General features: G+C 45.0%; 1 protein-coding gene across 11 annotated transcripts in view; it reads left to right on the top strand.

Annotated features, from left to right (window-relative positions):
• The window catches only part of fgfr3 (fibroblast growth factor receptor 3), a 115,536-nt gene that overhangs the window by 56,626 nt on the left and 41,662 nt on the right, over positions 1-17,248 (top strand). For 3 of the 11 annotated variants that reach the window (XM_077563809.1, XM_077563819.1, XM_077563800.1), the window contains one exon: positions 15,131-15,309. In XM_077563809.1, coding sequence (XP_077419935.1) covers positions 15,210-15,309 — 100 coding nt within the window. In that variant the 5' untranslated portion in view covers positions 15,131-15,209. Of the gene's footprint in view, positions 1-10,290; positions 10,722-15,130; positions 15,310-17,248 lie in introns of those variants that run through there. The other 8 variants (XM_077563748.1, XM_077563791.1, XM_077563738.1 and 5 more) reach the window with 7 other exon arrangements.

Here is a 17,248-nt window from a genome sequence, read left to right on the forward strand (position 1 = left end):
CTTGAAATGCTAACCACCAGGAAATGCTAACTTGAGAGCCGAGCATTTGTTTGAAACCGAACCCAGGATTTCCACCCTCATTTTGTACCGTCACCAATTCGGGCTTGAAACCCTAACCCAGCGGCGGGCAAACTTTTTGACTTTTTGGGCCACAATGGGTTTGACATTTTGACAGATGGGCCGGACCAGGAGCATTTGGACCTCATAGCACAGTAAAAACACACAGATAAATGTACAACCCAATTTACTTATAGTGTGCACTCAGGACTGCGTTTTTCAAATGTGCAAAATCCACTTCATTTAAAACAGCTTTTCCAATAGCTTCATTTTTATTGTTTTAGCTCAACTTTTGCTGTGTTTTTATGCTTTATAAAGTGACCTTGGGTGCGAGATGCGGCATTTACACACTATTTGGCAAAGTGGGAGGAGAAATGTAAATAGATTATAATAGCACATACACTGTGATCTGTCAAACCTGGTGACTGCATCTATTATTAATAGATTTCAATTCAAGGCGTAAAGTTCAAAAAAAATTTTCCATTGGCCCACCCATTTTGAACCCGGGCCCACAGTGCGTGTGACACATGCGGCTGCATGATAGCCTTTGCTGCCTGTCACGCGCTGAGGACAAAGCGCGTACATCCAATCCGTCTCTGACCGCTTTTCCATCTCCGTGGGGGGACGCATAGCACACGCGGTGTTTGTGCGGCAGCTCAAAAAGAAGCCAAAAGCCAACGAGGAAGCGCTCATAGAAGTGCTCGACGCACGCCCCGGGGATGTCTTCACCGATATCGACCGTCTCCTGCATGCAGCGGCGCTCCTCACCTCACCCATGACAACATGTAGAAAGACTATCTTCAGCTGTCAAAAGGATCAAAACACGCAACAGTGCCACAATGTTGACTGATAGACTGAACTCTTTGTCCCTGCTTTCTTTCAAAAAAGAATTGACCGATTCTCTGGACTATCGGGACATTATTGCCGTGTTCAACACAAAACCCTGCCGTCTCCTGCTGTAAATGTCCAAATCCAATAAGATAAGATAAGATCCACTGATTGTCACACCCATCTAAGTGGGGCGAAATTTGTTCTCTGCCTTTGACCCATCCCCTGAGGGAGCGGTGAGCAGCAGCAGCAGCCGCGCTCGGGAATCATGTGGTGATCTAACCTCCCAATTCCAACCCTTAATGCTGAGTGTCAAGCAGAGTGACAATCGGTCCCATTTTTATAGTCTTTGGTGTGACCCGGCCGGGAATTGAACCCACGACCTCCCAGTCTCAGGGCGGACACTCTAACCACTCGGCCACTGAGCTGAAAAAAATAAAATAAATAAAATTGTGAATTTTTTTCTAGCCTTATTGGATAAGTTCGGCGGGCCGGATTGAAACGCATAACGGGCCGTATTTGGCCCGCGGGCCGGGGTTTGCCCATGTCTGCCGTAACCCTAGATCTAAAGTCTAATTTGTAACCTTTACCCTTGTTTGAAATGTAATCACGGCTCAAAACCTTAACTTGAAATACCGACCTTCGTTTTGAACTCAAAATTTAAATCTTTCTCTTTGTTTGAAACCTTAACTTGAATCCTGGTTTGAAACTTTAAAATGAAAATCTTGCTTGCTTCAGTTTCAGAGAAAATCTATCTTGAAACCCTGAGCGGCATTACAGAAACCATTTCGAAAACTCTTCCACGCAAAGAGAGTCTATGGACAAAAACATGATGATGATGATGATGATGATGATGATGATGATGATGATGATGATGATGATGAGTGTTTTTGGACGAGCCCCGGATGGCTGACTTGCTCCCAAAACGCGCACACACAACGATAGACGCAGTTGTTGTGGATTTGGACCGCGAGGACGCGCCTTAAGTGCTAAAATGGCATCTGGCCGCTGTCGTTCCACACCTGTTTGCTGACGAGCGGCGGCCATGATGGATGTCTGCGCTTATTTTAATCGGTGAGTCTTGTCCTGAACCTTCGTCCGTACTTCATTTGTGCCGATCCGGCGCAGCTCGGAACGCCGCAAAGGCAAAAAGTCTCCTTTGTCATGCAGCAGCAAACGCCGGATCCAAATGATTTGAATCTTTGCTGTGACTCAGCAATCAGGGGTCAGAGGTCAGAGGTCTTCATGAAGCAGGTTCCAGGTGAGTCTGGCCGGCTGCTGCTCGCAAACCGCGCAAGGTCAGATTCCGACGGTCTCAAGTCAGCACAATCCAGCGATTCATATGAGTCGGGCGATGGACACAACAGAATCGGAAGAAACTCTTTTGGTTTGCTTCACTGATTCGAGACAGAAAAATCAACGGAATCGATTCTGTTGAATCGGGCAAATGACTCAAGGTTCTCGCCATTGACACTGAGTACTCAAAAGAATTTGGTTGACTGACTCATTTTAATGGACTCATTCGAAACAAAGTGGACAAAGTGCACGATTCCTTGGAATCTGGAGACTCGAATCACCCTAAACATTGAGAAGTCCGAAGATTTGGCTCACCGTCTTAAGTCAGCAGGTTCAAGTGATTCACAGAAGACTCAACAGAATCACAGCAAACTCTTATGATTTGCTTCACTGGTTCGAGACAGAAAACTCGGGCAAATGACTCAAGAAACTCAAAGAATTTGGCTCACTGACTCAAGTTAATGGACTCATTCGAAACAAAGCGGACAAAGTGTAGGATTCCTTTGAATCTGGCGACTCACTGGAGTCAAACATTGAGAACTCGGATGATTTGTTTCCCTGATTCAAGTCAGCAGTCGTTCCAAAACATCGTTCCTGGACTGGAGTTAGCAGACGGACCCAAAACACAGCACATTCCAATCATTCGCTTCACCAACTTAAGTCCTTGGAATCAAAGGGAAAACGAGTCACTTAGCAGAAACGCAGCAGAATCCAATGATTTGACTCTTGGACTCAAGTCAGTCGACTTACTGGAAACTCAGCGGACCCGCCGTCATTTGCTTCACTCAGTGGATTTGTCGCTTCACAGACTTGAGTCAAACCGGGTTTACTCAGTCCATTCGGTTCCCTGACTCCAGTCAGCGGTCTCAATGAAAAAGACTCAGAAGGCGGGATTCTCTGACTGCCGTCGCTGGACTTCAACACGGACGCACTCCGTTTATTTAGTGGAGTCGTGTGACTCCACTGACTCCACTTAATGAACACGATGATTTGCTTCACTGAATTGGGCAAAGTCGTCGGGAACGCGCTGGACTCTGAATCCATTGAAGTGACTTTCCAGCAGATCCGGAATTTTCTATTTGCTTCACTTGTGTTCGCAAACGCGCGGCGACGGGATTCGTTCCAATCCGGTGGAATCCGACTCAAGTCATTTGGCTCATGGTGATGCTTTGTGGGTGCTATGAAATATATCAATGATGATCGCGCACGTGGTGGAAAATGTGGAGAAGGCGAACGTGGTTCAAACGCAGTCGAGGCGCATCCTGCAGCGGTTGCCGCGGAAACTAATACTAATAATGCAGCACCAACAAAACATGCATGTATTATGGATGTCATTTGTATACAATATGCAAATTAGACGGTTTTTCCCATTTATTGTGTCCACTGCTGCGGAGTTGCTGGCGTTGCCGGTGAAATCAAGCACTTTGATCAGCAATTTTGCTTCACAACATGATAATAAGCAGATTCTCATTTGATTTACTCATCGATGTATCAATTGCAAATCTCATACTCAAACGTGCCTCGTTGTTCCCAAAGTGTGCGCAAACGCCGCGTTGTTTGTGAGTGACGCTTTCGTGTCCGTCTGTCTGTCGCATCTTGTCGGACCGGTCGCCGGGAATGTCAGGACTGTCGCTTGTCGGCTCCGGAAAGTTCATCCGGACGCAAACGCAAACTTTCTTCTGCTGACTTCAACTGAGATCGTTAATATACAGCGTGCATGTTTTTTTTGCATGTTGATTTAAAAGATTGTTATTGATCATTTGTAGATTCCAAGCAAAATTGTCATGATCAAATGTTGGGCCAATTATTTAAGGGGCGAGCTGCGTTGACGTACTTTGGAAGTTCTGCTGTGAGACTTGAAATCTTTTTGGTTTTCGCTCTCCGTGCACGCGTCCCAACGCCGCTGCCGATAGATCAATACTTTACCATCAATACTCCCCCCCCCCCCCCACACACACACACTCCTGCGAAAAACTTGGATGCTCGCAGCTTTCTGGAATGGAATAGAAAGGGAGGGGGGGGGGGTGAATTCCAAGGGGTTGGGCTGGGGGGGGGGGGTGATTCCAAGGCTATTAGCTCGCTCCCTTTCCACCTGTCACACATTGGTGACTTTATTTCCACCGGGCTCGCACCCCCCACCGCAGATATCAGAGAGATCATCTCCGTCTTGAGCTAAACGGCTGCAACAAGCGTCGTCACCCAACCCCCTTTCAACTCCACCCCCCCCCCCCCCCACACACACACACACACAAAAATGCCCCCCCACACACACACACACACGGGACCCCCGCGACCCCTATGGCACCACGGGGGTACGAGAGGGTGCAGAGGTCTGGCTCAGGCCGAGGTGGAGACCTTCTCCAATGGAGCCTGTCATGCAGAAAACTCCCCCCCCCCCCCCCCGACACATACACACATAGCTGTGACAAAGCCTCTGCAGGATTAGCCAGCTTTTGTTGGCACAACACAAATTATAAGTCTTTTAGCACACACTTGTAGCTCCATGTGCGTGCGTGCGTGCGTGCGTGCGATTCTATATAATGTTTTATAAGAGTGTGTTCACGTGTGGGCGAAAAGAGGGAGGGGTCGAGGGTATGTGTGTGAGTGTGTGTGTGATGAAGAGGTTCAGGCGTGACAGACGAAAGCTCTGCTCTGAAACGTTGAGGAGGAGCCACTTGTCAGCTAGCGACGTCTCTTTTAGCTAGCGACGTCTCTTTTGACATTTTTCAAGTCCCGCCCCCGCGTGGGAGTTCTTCTCATCGTTATTAGTTAGCGCCGTCCAATTTGGACGTTTTCTACATCTTTTAACAAGCATGTTTCGTATTGGTATTCAATATGATAAAATGACTTTAGCAGCTATGCTAATAGGCTAACTATAAATTAAAAAAAAATCTTGTTTTTGGAACATTTTCTAATTTGACGTAGGCAGCTATGCTATCAAGCTAACATCCTGACAGTTGTTAACTCGTCGCATTTTTAAGCCCGAAAGGAGACTTTGGCAAAAAACTTTATTTATAAACTTGTCATCTCACAAAAGGAATGTTCGTGCGCTTTTCCTATGGAGAAAAGTGCTTACAACATTTTTGCACTAGGTTAACCTCATTTAAGTAAATTTAAAAAATACATGATAACAAAAAAAAAAATTGTCCAAAAAATGTCAAGAACCACATCAGGAAACTGTCAAGAAACTCAAAGAAATCTGCCCAAAACAAGAAGAATCAAGTCAAGAATTTCATTTAGAACTGATTTGATAGCTCGTCAAGTACGGAATCAAGAACCGCGTGAAAATAAAAAAACGAGTTGACGAGTCTCTGCATCGTTACCAGCTTGAAGTCAACTCATCGGAAAGGATGGAAATGAATCAGAATCGATCAAATCCAAAAGCTTCTTTATTGATCCTAATATCGTATTTCTCCTTCAAATTACACAAACTGAATGGCAATTTTCAAACACCTTCCATATCGGAAAAATATGAAATAAGGCAAATCGGTTTATGGTTAAAGCCCGTCCAAGTGTGACACTAATGTAACAGTGAGAGTTGATTGGTCGTGCCTGGAGGCTGAGGATCAAGCGTGACGTATTTTAAAAAAAAGTTGATGCGTTAGCATCTCGGATGCTACGAAGAATCGATCCACAGAATCGTCAGACCATCAAAAAACAAACAAAAAGATTCAGAATGGAATTACTGGTAACCGATTTTGATTCCCATCCCGACGAATCGTGTTTTTGGCTTCTCATGTTCCTATCGGCCAACTTTTTTCAACTGGCACGTCTGCTACAATTGCTAGCAAAAGAAAAATGACAACAACCACATTCAGCGGAATGCTGAGCTCTTCTTTCGATCATTTGATCGTTTTTTTTTTTGTTTTGTTTTTGTCGCGTCAGCAAGCGAGTTCGCCACTCGATAAACGTTGCATTTTTGTGTTTACGCACGAACCACAACACGCTTTGATTGACAGCTCGCCAGGCGGCGACCGGTCGGGCCGGCCCAGCCAGCCGCTCCCCAACGCGCTCACTTTTCATCCATGGCGTCACACGTGCGCTCGCCGGCGTTTGATGCGGCCGACCAGGAGCAGCGTCTAAAAATAACCTTTGGATGAAAAAGGGGCGAAAAGTGTCCTTTCATCTTCCTCCTCCGCCTTCCGCTTGTTCTTGGCGGAGCAAATGAAAATGCGCCGAAGCTGACGCGTGCCGAGGGATAATAGATAATAGATTACAGGCTCACGCCGTCGTCGGGGAATTGCCGCCATTTTCCAGCCTGCTCTTAAAAGCCTTCCGGCGCATGAAAGTCCGCGGAAGAGAAGCGGATTTCAACGTATGGACCGCGTCGGCCGCCGCCGTCGTCGTCTTCTGCACGCCAACGTGTCGTCTGCTTGTTGGCAGCTTTTTTTTGTCAGCGCTTTTGCCGCTTTGGTCGCAACAGCCCCGTTGCCGGTACGAGACCGTCATTTTACGGTCATGCCAGGAAGTAGCCAGTGAAAAATCATTTCCACTGTGTAGCAATTTGAACCGTTAGCCCAAATCAGGTTGCGCAAATGCTACCATCCTGTTGTCGTTTAGCATTCCTCTACTAAATGAAGAACGCGCTAACAAACTAGCTTCCTAGCTAGCTTACCAGCTAGCTAAAAGTGTAGACTTTACTTAAGGGTGTTTTTCACCTTTTGTTTGCAGTTTGCAGGGTTGTTTGTTGTCGGCACTCCGTCATGTTTTGATCACACGGCTCACATCAAAGACACGTCGACTTGTGAGCGTCAACGAGCCGCCGCTCTGATCTCCCGCGCTCGCTTTTTTGCTGTTGTTTGTTGATGTGTGGCGAGCACAAAAGGCAAACTTGGCTGAAGGCTGCGTTTGTTGACTCTGGCTTTGACTTCTCCGCTTCGGAAAACAGACGTCGGACTCGGACGGACGGTTGGCGGCGGGCGGGAACGTGCCGGGGCCTGGGAAACAAGCGGCCGGTGCGCTCGCTCGCTCGGGAGGAAGACAACCGAGGAAGATGATTTAGCAACCCGGACGCGCTCTGTGCCAAAACTGGAGTGAATGAGATCGTCCGTGCCGTAAATCGTATTCCAGAGCGTCGTTAGAATTGGAATCGCTTTCCAGTCGTGATGGATTGAATGTCAACCGATTGATTGATTGACTTTCACATTGTATTTGCAGTGAACAGTAATTGGAATTCATGAATTCAGAGGTGCAACAATTCATCGATTCATCGACAACTGCAAACGATTTATTATTAAATTTCAACTTCTCAGCAGTAAATATTCTCCGATTTCTGAAAGCAAACTGATTATCATTGCGTTAAATCCAAATCAAACCTTTGCAACATCCACTTTGACTTTTTTTCTAAATTAAAAAGTAATTGAAAGATGAATCGATTTATAAACGAATCATTTGTTACGGCCCTAATTGAAATGGTGTTTTTATGAGTGAATTTCAATTCAGTTGTTTTGTAATTGAAGGGAATCAAATGTAATCGCATCATAACTGCTGCGTTAATTAATTGGTGTCGGATCCTAATTAGAGTGAATCTCATTGAATCATAATCGGAGTGAATTGTATTGAATTTTAGTATCGGATTGAATCAAATCATAACAGGTTGTGAATGTTCTCCGAGCGACGTGGAACGATAAATGTGTCGTGTACTTGTTGTGTTGTGGCCCTAGACTTTTTTATTATTATTTATTTTCCAGCAAAGACCCTAAAACGAATACTGGAGGACTTGTTTGGTTGCTCCTGCTTTTGCGCTGAAGTTCCAAATGGAGTCCGTCCAACTGCTGCCGGCGGTGGACGTCCTCCAAGTAGCAATCTGCTAAATTGCCGCGCGGAGAAAGTGAGCCGCCGGTTCTCCTCCGGCCCGCCGCAAAACCAGACGTTGCGCAACGTGGGACCCGCGAACGCCTCGTCAACTTTAGCGCGTCGCTAGCTCCTAGCGTTAATCTCCTTATCGTTGCGGTTGGCGGCCGTTAGCATGCTAAACAAAATGCTAATGCTAAGCTACGAATGGGAGGTATTTTTGTGTGTAAAGTAAAGTTGACTTTGGGTTTTGTGTGACTGGAGGATATTCGCTAATCATTTAAAAGCCGGCTCGGCTTTTGCGGGCGTTTCCGTGTTTCAACCTGTTTGAAGGTTTGACTTGCCAATGAACTCTCACGTGTTTAATTTTTAACTCCATGAAAAGATTCATTGTTCATCTGCTCATCAGCAACTCCCTCCAGGCGGGGGAGGTCTGTGCGTGTGTGTGTGTGTGTGTGTGCGTGCGCGCGTGTGTGTTTCTGAGCGTTTGGTTGAGTGGGTGTGAGTGTTTGTAAAAAAAAAAAAAACATAAAAATAATGAAATATTATATTATGTCTGTCAAGGTAGATTTGTTTTTGACATTGACTATGATGAGCTGGTGTACCTAATGAAGTGTCCGGTGTCACGCATGTAAAAATGTCTTCCTCGTTATTTATGGTTGTCGCAAATCATGGCCAATCGCTCGGCCTGTGAGTTACGGCGGCGCCGGCGGCGGCGGCGGCAGCGGCACACTCCTCGTGGGCCGAGGGGGGCCCAGCCGCTTTATGGCGCCATAAAGCGCTCCTCTCAAAACAGCCATTTTGGCCTGGCATTTGATTGCCTGCGCCAATTAGGCCCGCAGGTTAGCGCCTGTTAAAACATCATTTGTTGGATACTTCAGCCAGCTAGCTTAGCATTAGCTTCTGCTAGCCTCAGTTTTATTTTTGGTAGCTTCCTACTTCATCTTTGGGGTCGTTGATAGAAACCTCAGAAACGATTAGAACTTGGTGTTGCTCTGTTACCCGGATTTATTTTGGTAGGTTTCTACTTCCTGTTTGGGCTCCATTAAAGACTTTCAGCCAGTGTTGTCAAGCAGCTTTTTGTAAACAAACAACTTTGATTTGTATCTTCTGCACCTGATGTGAGCATAAGCTTTGTTTTGGTAGGATTCTACTTCCTGTTTTTGTCCTCCCAAGAATGGGACCCTCATCTGGTATCAAGCAATCGTTGGTTAACAAAGAACGTTTTGTGGGATGTTCTGTGAAGTGTTGCTTCTATTAAGGGACGTTTCCTGCTCTTATCTAGTTTTATTTTGGAAGGTTGACACTTCCTCTTTTTGTTCCATTGAAAGGACTCTCAGCTGTTATCAAATAACTTTTTGTGAACAAAATGGCCCGAACCTTGGATCTTTTTTGATTGGTGTTGTAACCTGATTTAATTTTGGTAGGTTGCTACTTCCTGTTTTGGGGGTCATTGATAGAACCCCGGACACTATCAAGCAACTTGGGGGGGACTGACTAGGATCTTTTATGAGCCATGTTTAGCTCATTTACTTTTATTTTCATAGTGTGTTACTACTCATTTTATTTTGGTAGGTTTCTACTTCCTATTCCGATGTGGAGGCGTGTTTATCACCCCCCCCCCCCCTGGTTTTATTTTGGTAGGTTTGTGATTCCCGCTTTCTACATTTGACAGGACTTTCTGCCATTGTTTGCCATTTGTGACTTTGAAATGGATCTTTTGTGATTGTTGAGTTCTTTAGAGCTCTTCCATGTTGGTGTGACTTTGGTCAACAACATTTGGTTTAACAATATATGATCATAAAAATATAGAGTAACTATACAGTATAGTGTACACGGATCAAATGTATAGAATAGTGTTAAGAATTTTGGGGATAAAAAAACACGTATTGTTTCCATGACAGTTTTTCGCAAAATAACTATTTCATGTCAATATCTTAGTGAAAGCATTTTTTTTTTAATTGTCTCTCGTGATTTTGTACCTGTCAAAGTGTTGTCTTATTTTGAAGATGCCAACAGGATGCCTTGTCCCTAGCCTTGTTAAAGATATGAGTGAATAGTGGTAAAATAATGGCAAAAACGAAACAAAATTTCACTGCATTGATAGTGTGCAGTCATTAAAAGTAGACTCATTAGAGTGTAGAGTAGCGTAGAGTGGCATTATGTCAAAATAAGAGCTGCTAATTGTTTTACAAACAATAAAAGAAAGTATTGTACAATTAATTTCCAGAACTTTTTTTTTGCTTAAATAGAATATATTTCTGTATCTGCATCTGCTGTTTTTTCGATTGTATTTTTTAACCTAATAAAGCGGATTTCCATGTTTTTTTCGCTCTTATTGTGAAATGTCCAACCGGAAACATCGCCGTTAGCCCCGCCAGCTTGCCGCCTAACTCCTCCACGCCTCCCCTCCGCCCTCCGCTCTTCTTGTCACTTCCCCGCGCGGAGGCTTCCGTGCCCGGCCAGTCTCACAGCAGCGAGCCCCTCCGAGCCTCTCCGAGCGTGCGGAGCGCGACGCGGTTGTCGGCATGAGTTCGGCCGCCTGCCTCGGACTTTGTGGACCGCAGCGCCAAGTTGGCCGGAGCGCCGGAACCGCCGCGAGTCGACCACTTTAATATTTTCATGCGCTTTTCAAGTCGCACTTGTTGTGGATTTCCTTCAAAAGAGAAAGAAGGACGACTTTTCGGGGGAGACTTTGAGAGTGGAATTCCTGCGTACACTTTGCTGCCTGCGCGGATACAAATTGGGTGAGTTTATGATTAGGATTTACGTTTACCTGCTCAAATGTGGCTCGGCTCGCTCCCTTGGACGGTTCCCAGTCGAACAGGTTGACTCCGGCGCCTGCGCGCGCGTGCGTGGGCATTTGATGTCGTTTTTTATTTATTTTTTTATTTACAGTACATTTTGAAGTGGTGATCCCATGTCATTAAATATGTATTTTTTTATGAATATAATTTGCAGTGGTGGGTTTTGCATCATTATGTATGCAGTTCTTTAGTTAAAAATTGATAAGAGTGGTCCGATATCATTTTGTGTGTAATCGATCATGGCTGTGGTCTTACATCATTTTATACATATTTGCATTCTTTTTTTTTATCGATATGCTTTGGTGGCATCCATCATCATTACATATGTTTGTGATGTTGTTGGTGTTTTTTTTTTTTTTTTTATACAAATCTGCAAACACTAGGACTTTTCTTGCACTCATCGCTTTCATGTTGACTGCACTTTGATGGTCATGACGAGCAAAAGATGAATAATTAAAAGGGGAAAACATGTTCAATATGAATTCATCATCATCAATGTTTTTTTTGTTCAAGCGTCGAGTTCAGATGTTGTTTCCAAATCATCAAATAATGGCTGAACAAATTGCAATATGCAGAATCTGAAAGTGCGGGTGCGGGTGCGGGTGGGTGCGTGATGAATGTCGCAGTCGACATGCCAATCATGTTGTTTTGACATTTTTAGGACTATGATGACACTTTCAGGCGCGCACAACCGCATACTGTGTGTGACACGATGGGCGGAAAACGAGAAGAACGCGTAATGTCAGTTTCAAATAAGGTGTGTCGAAAGAAGCATCATTAGACACTTTGTATGCTTGTTTGCATGTTTTAGGTTATTTTCTTGACATATTTAAATATACTGTAACAATAGTCAGCAATAGTCACTTTTTGGTTATACAATTACAGTTTTTACTTGAGTACTTTTACATGCCATACTTCAGTTTAGGGACGTTTGATACCACTTTTTGTTTTCCAGTATGCGATGATACCGATACCACTAGTTCTTTCGATAGATAAAATTGCCCCCCCAAAAAATCAATGACCGATCATTTTAAAGAAAGACCTAAATATATTAATATAGCATTTTGCCAGAAATTAATGGCAATTATCTATAGTTGTAATTTCTAGTTTGTACTTCATGATCGTAAAATGGCCACAAGAGGGCGCCCAATATAGTGAGTACGGAGACCTTGAAATATCGGTCGGCCTGATACCGATTCCGGGTACGAGTAACTGCCCATTCCTAATTATTATATTTGTTTGTTTTTACTTACACATTTTTATATATTATTGCTAGAATTACACAATTGACTCCACATTTGTTGTGTTTGTCCAAAATTTGGAATTGGCACTAATTCATTTTTTATAATTATTGTTATATTGTTTTTCTATTTTTAAATCATTTTCCGTTATATTTTTACTTGTTATTATTTCAACAATTATATATTCCTTTCTCTCTCTCTCTTTTTTTTTTTTAGAGCTATAATTTTTTTATTTGATTCATGAGTACAATTCCTGTTTTGATCCTTTTTATATTGCACAATGTAAACATTTCAATCCACGTTTGTCGATGTCTCTTTCTTTTGTAATATTCTTGTGATGATAACGAGGCGTTGCAATGTTGGCGGTGAGTTGCTACACGTGCGCAGCCCGACACGCAGCTACCTGACCTGAGCCCGTTTGCACATTCTTGGACGTTTCTGCTGCGTTCTGGCGTGTTGCCTTTTCATTTTTTTTATCATATGGCGCTGCCGAGCGCACCCCCCTCCGCGCTTCACTCTCCCTCCGTCAACCGATCGCTATCTTCTCTCTCACCCTGGGGTGCGTTTGATTGATTGACAGTCAGCAAGAGGAGGGAGGGGGCGGGATCTCCGCCAAGAGGCGCACCTGCCGGTCGTCACATGGGGGGGGGGGGGGCCTTCGTGCGTGTGCGGCGCTCGTGATTTGCGGTCATGTTTTATTCACCGTCGCCGCCTTTCATGCTAGAAAAATATTAGCATGGCAAACACGTCGGGATCCTTTTGAGCGCTCGTGCGTCCGACGCCGCATGAAAGCGTTTTGGGAAGAAAAGCAAAGAAAGCTCGGCCTTTAGGTGGCGCTCTTCCCGCGCGCTTCACCAATACCGATACCAAGTACCAAGTACCAATGCTACGGATACTCAATGATTAGGCTTTACACAATCAGGACTTTTCGGCCGATGCGTGATCGAGTTTGGGGAAAAATGATAAGCGATCACTGATTCCGTCAGAAGGTGGATCAATACAGTAAATCTATTTAACTCATTCACTGGCAGCCACTTTCACTGAAGCAACCCTCTTCGCTCCCGGCTGGTTGACTGGATTTTGACTGCTTTTGCAAGGCCCACAGAATATTTTGTTCTATTGCTATAAAAACATAGAAAGATGTCGCTTCTTTCATCAGGAAAAAAAAATAAAAATTCTATCGGTTTCCATTTTGCAGCAATTAGCATTAGAAGTTTCATCATTATTCACAAATTTATTTAGAAATGTGAATAAAAGTTTTTTTTGTAACATGGCCCTGTTTGATCTCTTATACTCTGCTGCCACCTGCTGGCCGTTTTAGTAATAACTACCATTGCTTCAACTGTTCTCTTCAGATATAGCGGAACATTTTCCATTTGCAATGGGTGCAAATTGGAAATGTTTTCGGGTGAAACATGTTGAGTTGAGGGAAAACTTGTTCATGTTTAGAATGAGAAAAATAATAGCTGACAAAGTGTGAACTTTTGTAACATGGGTAAGTTAGAATGGTTTGAATGGGTCAAGAAATACGGCGAGAAATGTTGGAATAAGAATTAGGATAACGTGAAAAAAAAGCATTCACACAAGAAATAACGACGCCATTTCTTTAGTTACATGTTAAATATCACAATAACGCGTAATATTCAACGCCCGTAATCGCATATCATGTTTTTCCGCTATCGTGTTGCCCGACTCGGATGCTAACTCGGAAGTTTGTTCTTTTTTGGAAAGTGCTGCATTTGAACTTCGTTTTAAGCTCTAAAATATTGTGTAGTAAAAGAACTACAATTCCCAAACAGCTGTTCTACTTTCCTTCTTCTGTGTGGCCAACAGTCAAAATGAAATAAATGCATTTGAAATAAACTCCAAAAGCTCCGTTTTGATGAAAACGAAAAACAGTTTTGCTACAATTATAAGTTTGTCATACTTACTCCCATATACATAAAATATGGTTTGAGTTTTTTTCAAAAGCATTTTTGTCTTTATTTTATTCGGTTAATGAAAGTGAGTTTTACTTAACCATAATAACCAAAAGTGCTAGGAGACCGGATTCAAACCCCCAACCTTGTATCTGTGAGGCAGACACGCAAACCACTCAACCACCGCCGCGACTGCTCGGAATCGTTCAAAACCAACAATATCGTCACTCCTGTCAGAATTTTGTGAACTCCGCTAAAAGGCTTCACGCTTGCTCATGGGTGGTCGCCGCAGAAAGCGTCTTCGGCAGCGGCGGCGGCGGCGGCGAGGCGAGGCCCTTCAACGCCGCCGTGTCAACAAGCGGCCCGCCGGCCGTGCGGAGGCTCGTCCACATGAAAGGCGTCAGTGTCGGCGTATTAGCGTCTGCGTTGCGTTAGCGTCCCGCCGCCGCCGTGTCGGAAAGGCGCTAATGCCGAGCTAGCGAGCGGCGTGTGTGCGCGTGGCGGGGAGGGGGGGGGGGGGGTTCGCGGGAGCAAAAGAAAAGCAGCAGTGTTAACACAACACGACCTCTCTGTGGACGCACAATACGCGCCTGTGTGCGCCAGCCAAGACCACTCGCTCGCTAACCTTTGTGTGCGTGTGCGCGCACGCGCGAGCGCTGGTCGGCGTCTCGCAGACGAGGTTACTCCCGGGCTATGTACACAACTAGACGGGTATGGAAGGAAAAACAGTGGAACGCCACTGATTTCAAGCAGAAGCTTTCTGGAAAAATACGCCGCTGAAGGCGCGCAAAACGCAGGCTAAGACACTTTTATTGTTTTTGCTATTAGCAAAGATTAACTCGGTGCTCCTCAAACTTTTCACACCACCAAAAAAAAAATAAAAATGTTTAGCACTCCAAGGATCAAGCAAACGATGTCGTCCACAATCATCCGGACTTGATGTGACAAATAAAGAACGCATATTCAGATGAGGCTGGCTAGAAATGCTAAAGCTAAGCTAGTAGCGCTCCTGTCTGACTTTTCCAAACATTCCGCAGCTCACCGCCGAACGTTTGTCAGCTGCCACCTTCTCCTTTTTTTTTTTTTTTTTTTGATGGATGCTCTCCCTAAAGGCATCTTAATGAACACTTGAGCTGTCACTCCAACGTCGCTTGGCGCCACTTGACCCCGCGGTCTGTTTGTCTTCCAGGTGGGCTCCGGGGACGCCATGCGAGCTCCGGGTGGCGCCTGAGCCGGCGCGGGGCCTCGCTTTCGTTGGCCTCGCCGGGATGACGGCGGCGACGTGGCGTTGGCTGTGGCTGGCGTGCGTCCTGCTGCCCGCGTGCGCGGCGGCGGCGGCGGCCAGGCTGCCCGTTGCCGAACCCACAGGTAGGACGCACTTCCTGTTGTTGACAAACGTCCGCTTGGGCGGGAATGTTTTGGGGATCGCTGCAAGGAGCTGATTGGCCAGCACCGGAGTAGGGCGCGACTGATAAGAGATTTTGTGAGGCTGATTTTGGCAGGAAAAAAAATCTGATAACCAACTAAATGGCTGATTTATTTAAAAAAAATAGTATTACAAAAAAAAGAAGCTCAATATGACGTGATGATTGTCTTTTTTTACGTGATAAGTTATTCGATTTGAATGTTTAGCATGCTAACTTCCTTCTACATTTTATGTGAAGAGGTTCCCGTTTTACGTAAGAACGTTTTTACCGCGTTAAAGTTGACCTTTCAACGTGACAAATGAAAAAAAAAAAGAAAAGTTCCTCGTTTTAATGGAAGAGGCTCATTTATTTTATTGGTGACAAAGCCAAGATCAAGAAAGTTAAAAACCCTGCCAACGTTTGGCTTTAGCCCCTAATGCTAGCTAGCTAGCGTCCACGTTTTACGTTTTTTAACGCGAGAATTTTGACGTTCCAACGTAAGAAATTTCCCGTTTTGATGCGACGTCTCTCATTTGAACGAATTCCACATTTTTCGTGCAGAATTTCACATTTTCATAAATCGTCACGTTCCAACGTAATAAATTTGCCGTTTTAATGTAATAACCTTAAGACGTGAAAAAGATCACCGTAAAATGGGATCAAATATTCAAACAGTTTTGCGTTTGACGGCTCAGGTAACCGGCGGACTCGTTTTTTGTGTTTTATAAATCCACGCGACTGTACTGCTGCAGTCAGAGCGCCGTCTAGTGGGCAAACGTTGCAAGAACATCATCCCGAGCGGCTCGAAACACTGAGCGGCATTTATCGTTTTATAAGAAAGTAAGAATGTATGATTAAGGGCTGATATCGGCTGAAAATCGGCCGACCGATTAATCGTCCGGGCCTGGTACGGAAGGAGCAAGTGATGTAAGAAAAGTGAAGCATCCAAAAGGAAAGAAAAAAAAAAGTGCGAAAGGAGGCGACTTGTTTACGTCGTCACCGTTTCACGCCGACACGCTGCGCGCGCGCGCGCGTGTGTGTGCGTTTTGAGGATTTAATTGGACTCTCTCGTTTTTTGGTTTCTCCTCCTCCTTCTTGTTCTTTGGTGTCCCCGAGGCGGAGGAACCAGCGAGGATCAAATTCCAAAGTAAACGCAGGACATGTTTGCTTTAATCACTCGGCAAAAAAAAAAAAAGAAAGCAAATGCAGACGAGTCATCTTTTTTGTTTGAGGCCGCGGCCAAATTCTTTGTGCTGCTTTTGCTTTCAAGTTTACGCGCACACACATTTTGTGTGTGTGTGGGAGACACGACAAGCTCAGCACTTTTTGGAGACAAACTTTATGTGTGTGTGTGTGTGTTTGCCAGATGGACAAAAGTATTGGGACGCAGTTCTCCTCATGATCCTCTTCTTCGTACTCATCTTCCTCGCCGTCTTCCCTCTCATCCTCATGTTCCTCTTCTTTGTCTTCATGTCCCTTTGCTCTTCCTCGCCGTCATCGGCGTCGTCGTCGCCGCCTCGACTTCCTCATGGCCAGCGAGCGTCCTCTTCATCAGTTCTCTCATCTTCGTCATTCTCTCAACCTCCTCTTCCTCGTCTTAGTCGCCGCGCCCGTCCGTGCTCCTTCGTCGTCTCCTTCATCTTCCTCACGTTCCTCTTCCTCACCTTCCTCATCATACTCGTCTTCATCATCTTCGTCGTCACTATCTCCCTCCTCTTCCTCATTGTCCTCATCGCGCTCATCTGACTTGTCCTCGTCCCCATCGTCTTCCTCCTTCTCCTGCTTCTCCTCATCCTCATCTTCATCTTCATCCTCATCTTCATCTTCATCCTCATCCTCATCCTCCTATGTCATCTTGCGTATCTTGCGTACGATTCCCATCATCTTCACTGCGCTCGTCC

Source organism: Vanacampus margaritifer, chromosome 1 (assembly GCF_051991255.1).
Source record: "Vanacampus margaritifer isolate UIUO_Vmar chromosome 1, RoL_Vmar_1.0, whole genome shotgun sequence".
NCBI classification, from domain to species: Eukaryota; Metazoa; Chordata; class Actinopteri; order Syngnathiformes; family Syngnathidae; genus Vanacampus; species Vanacampus margaritifer.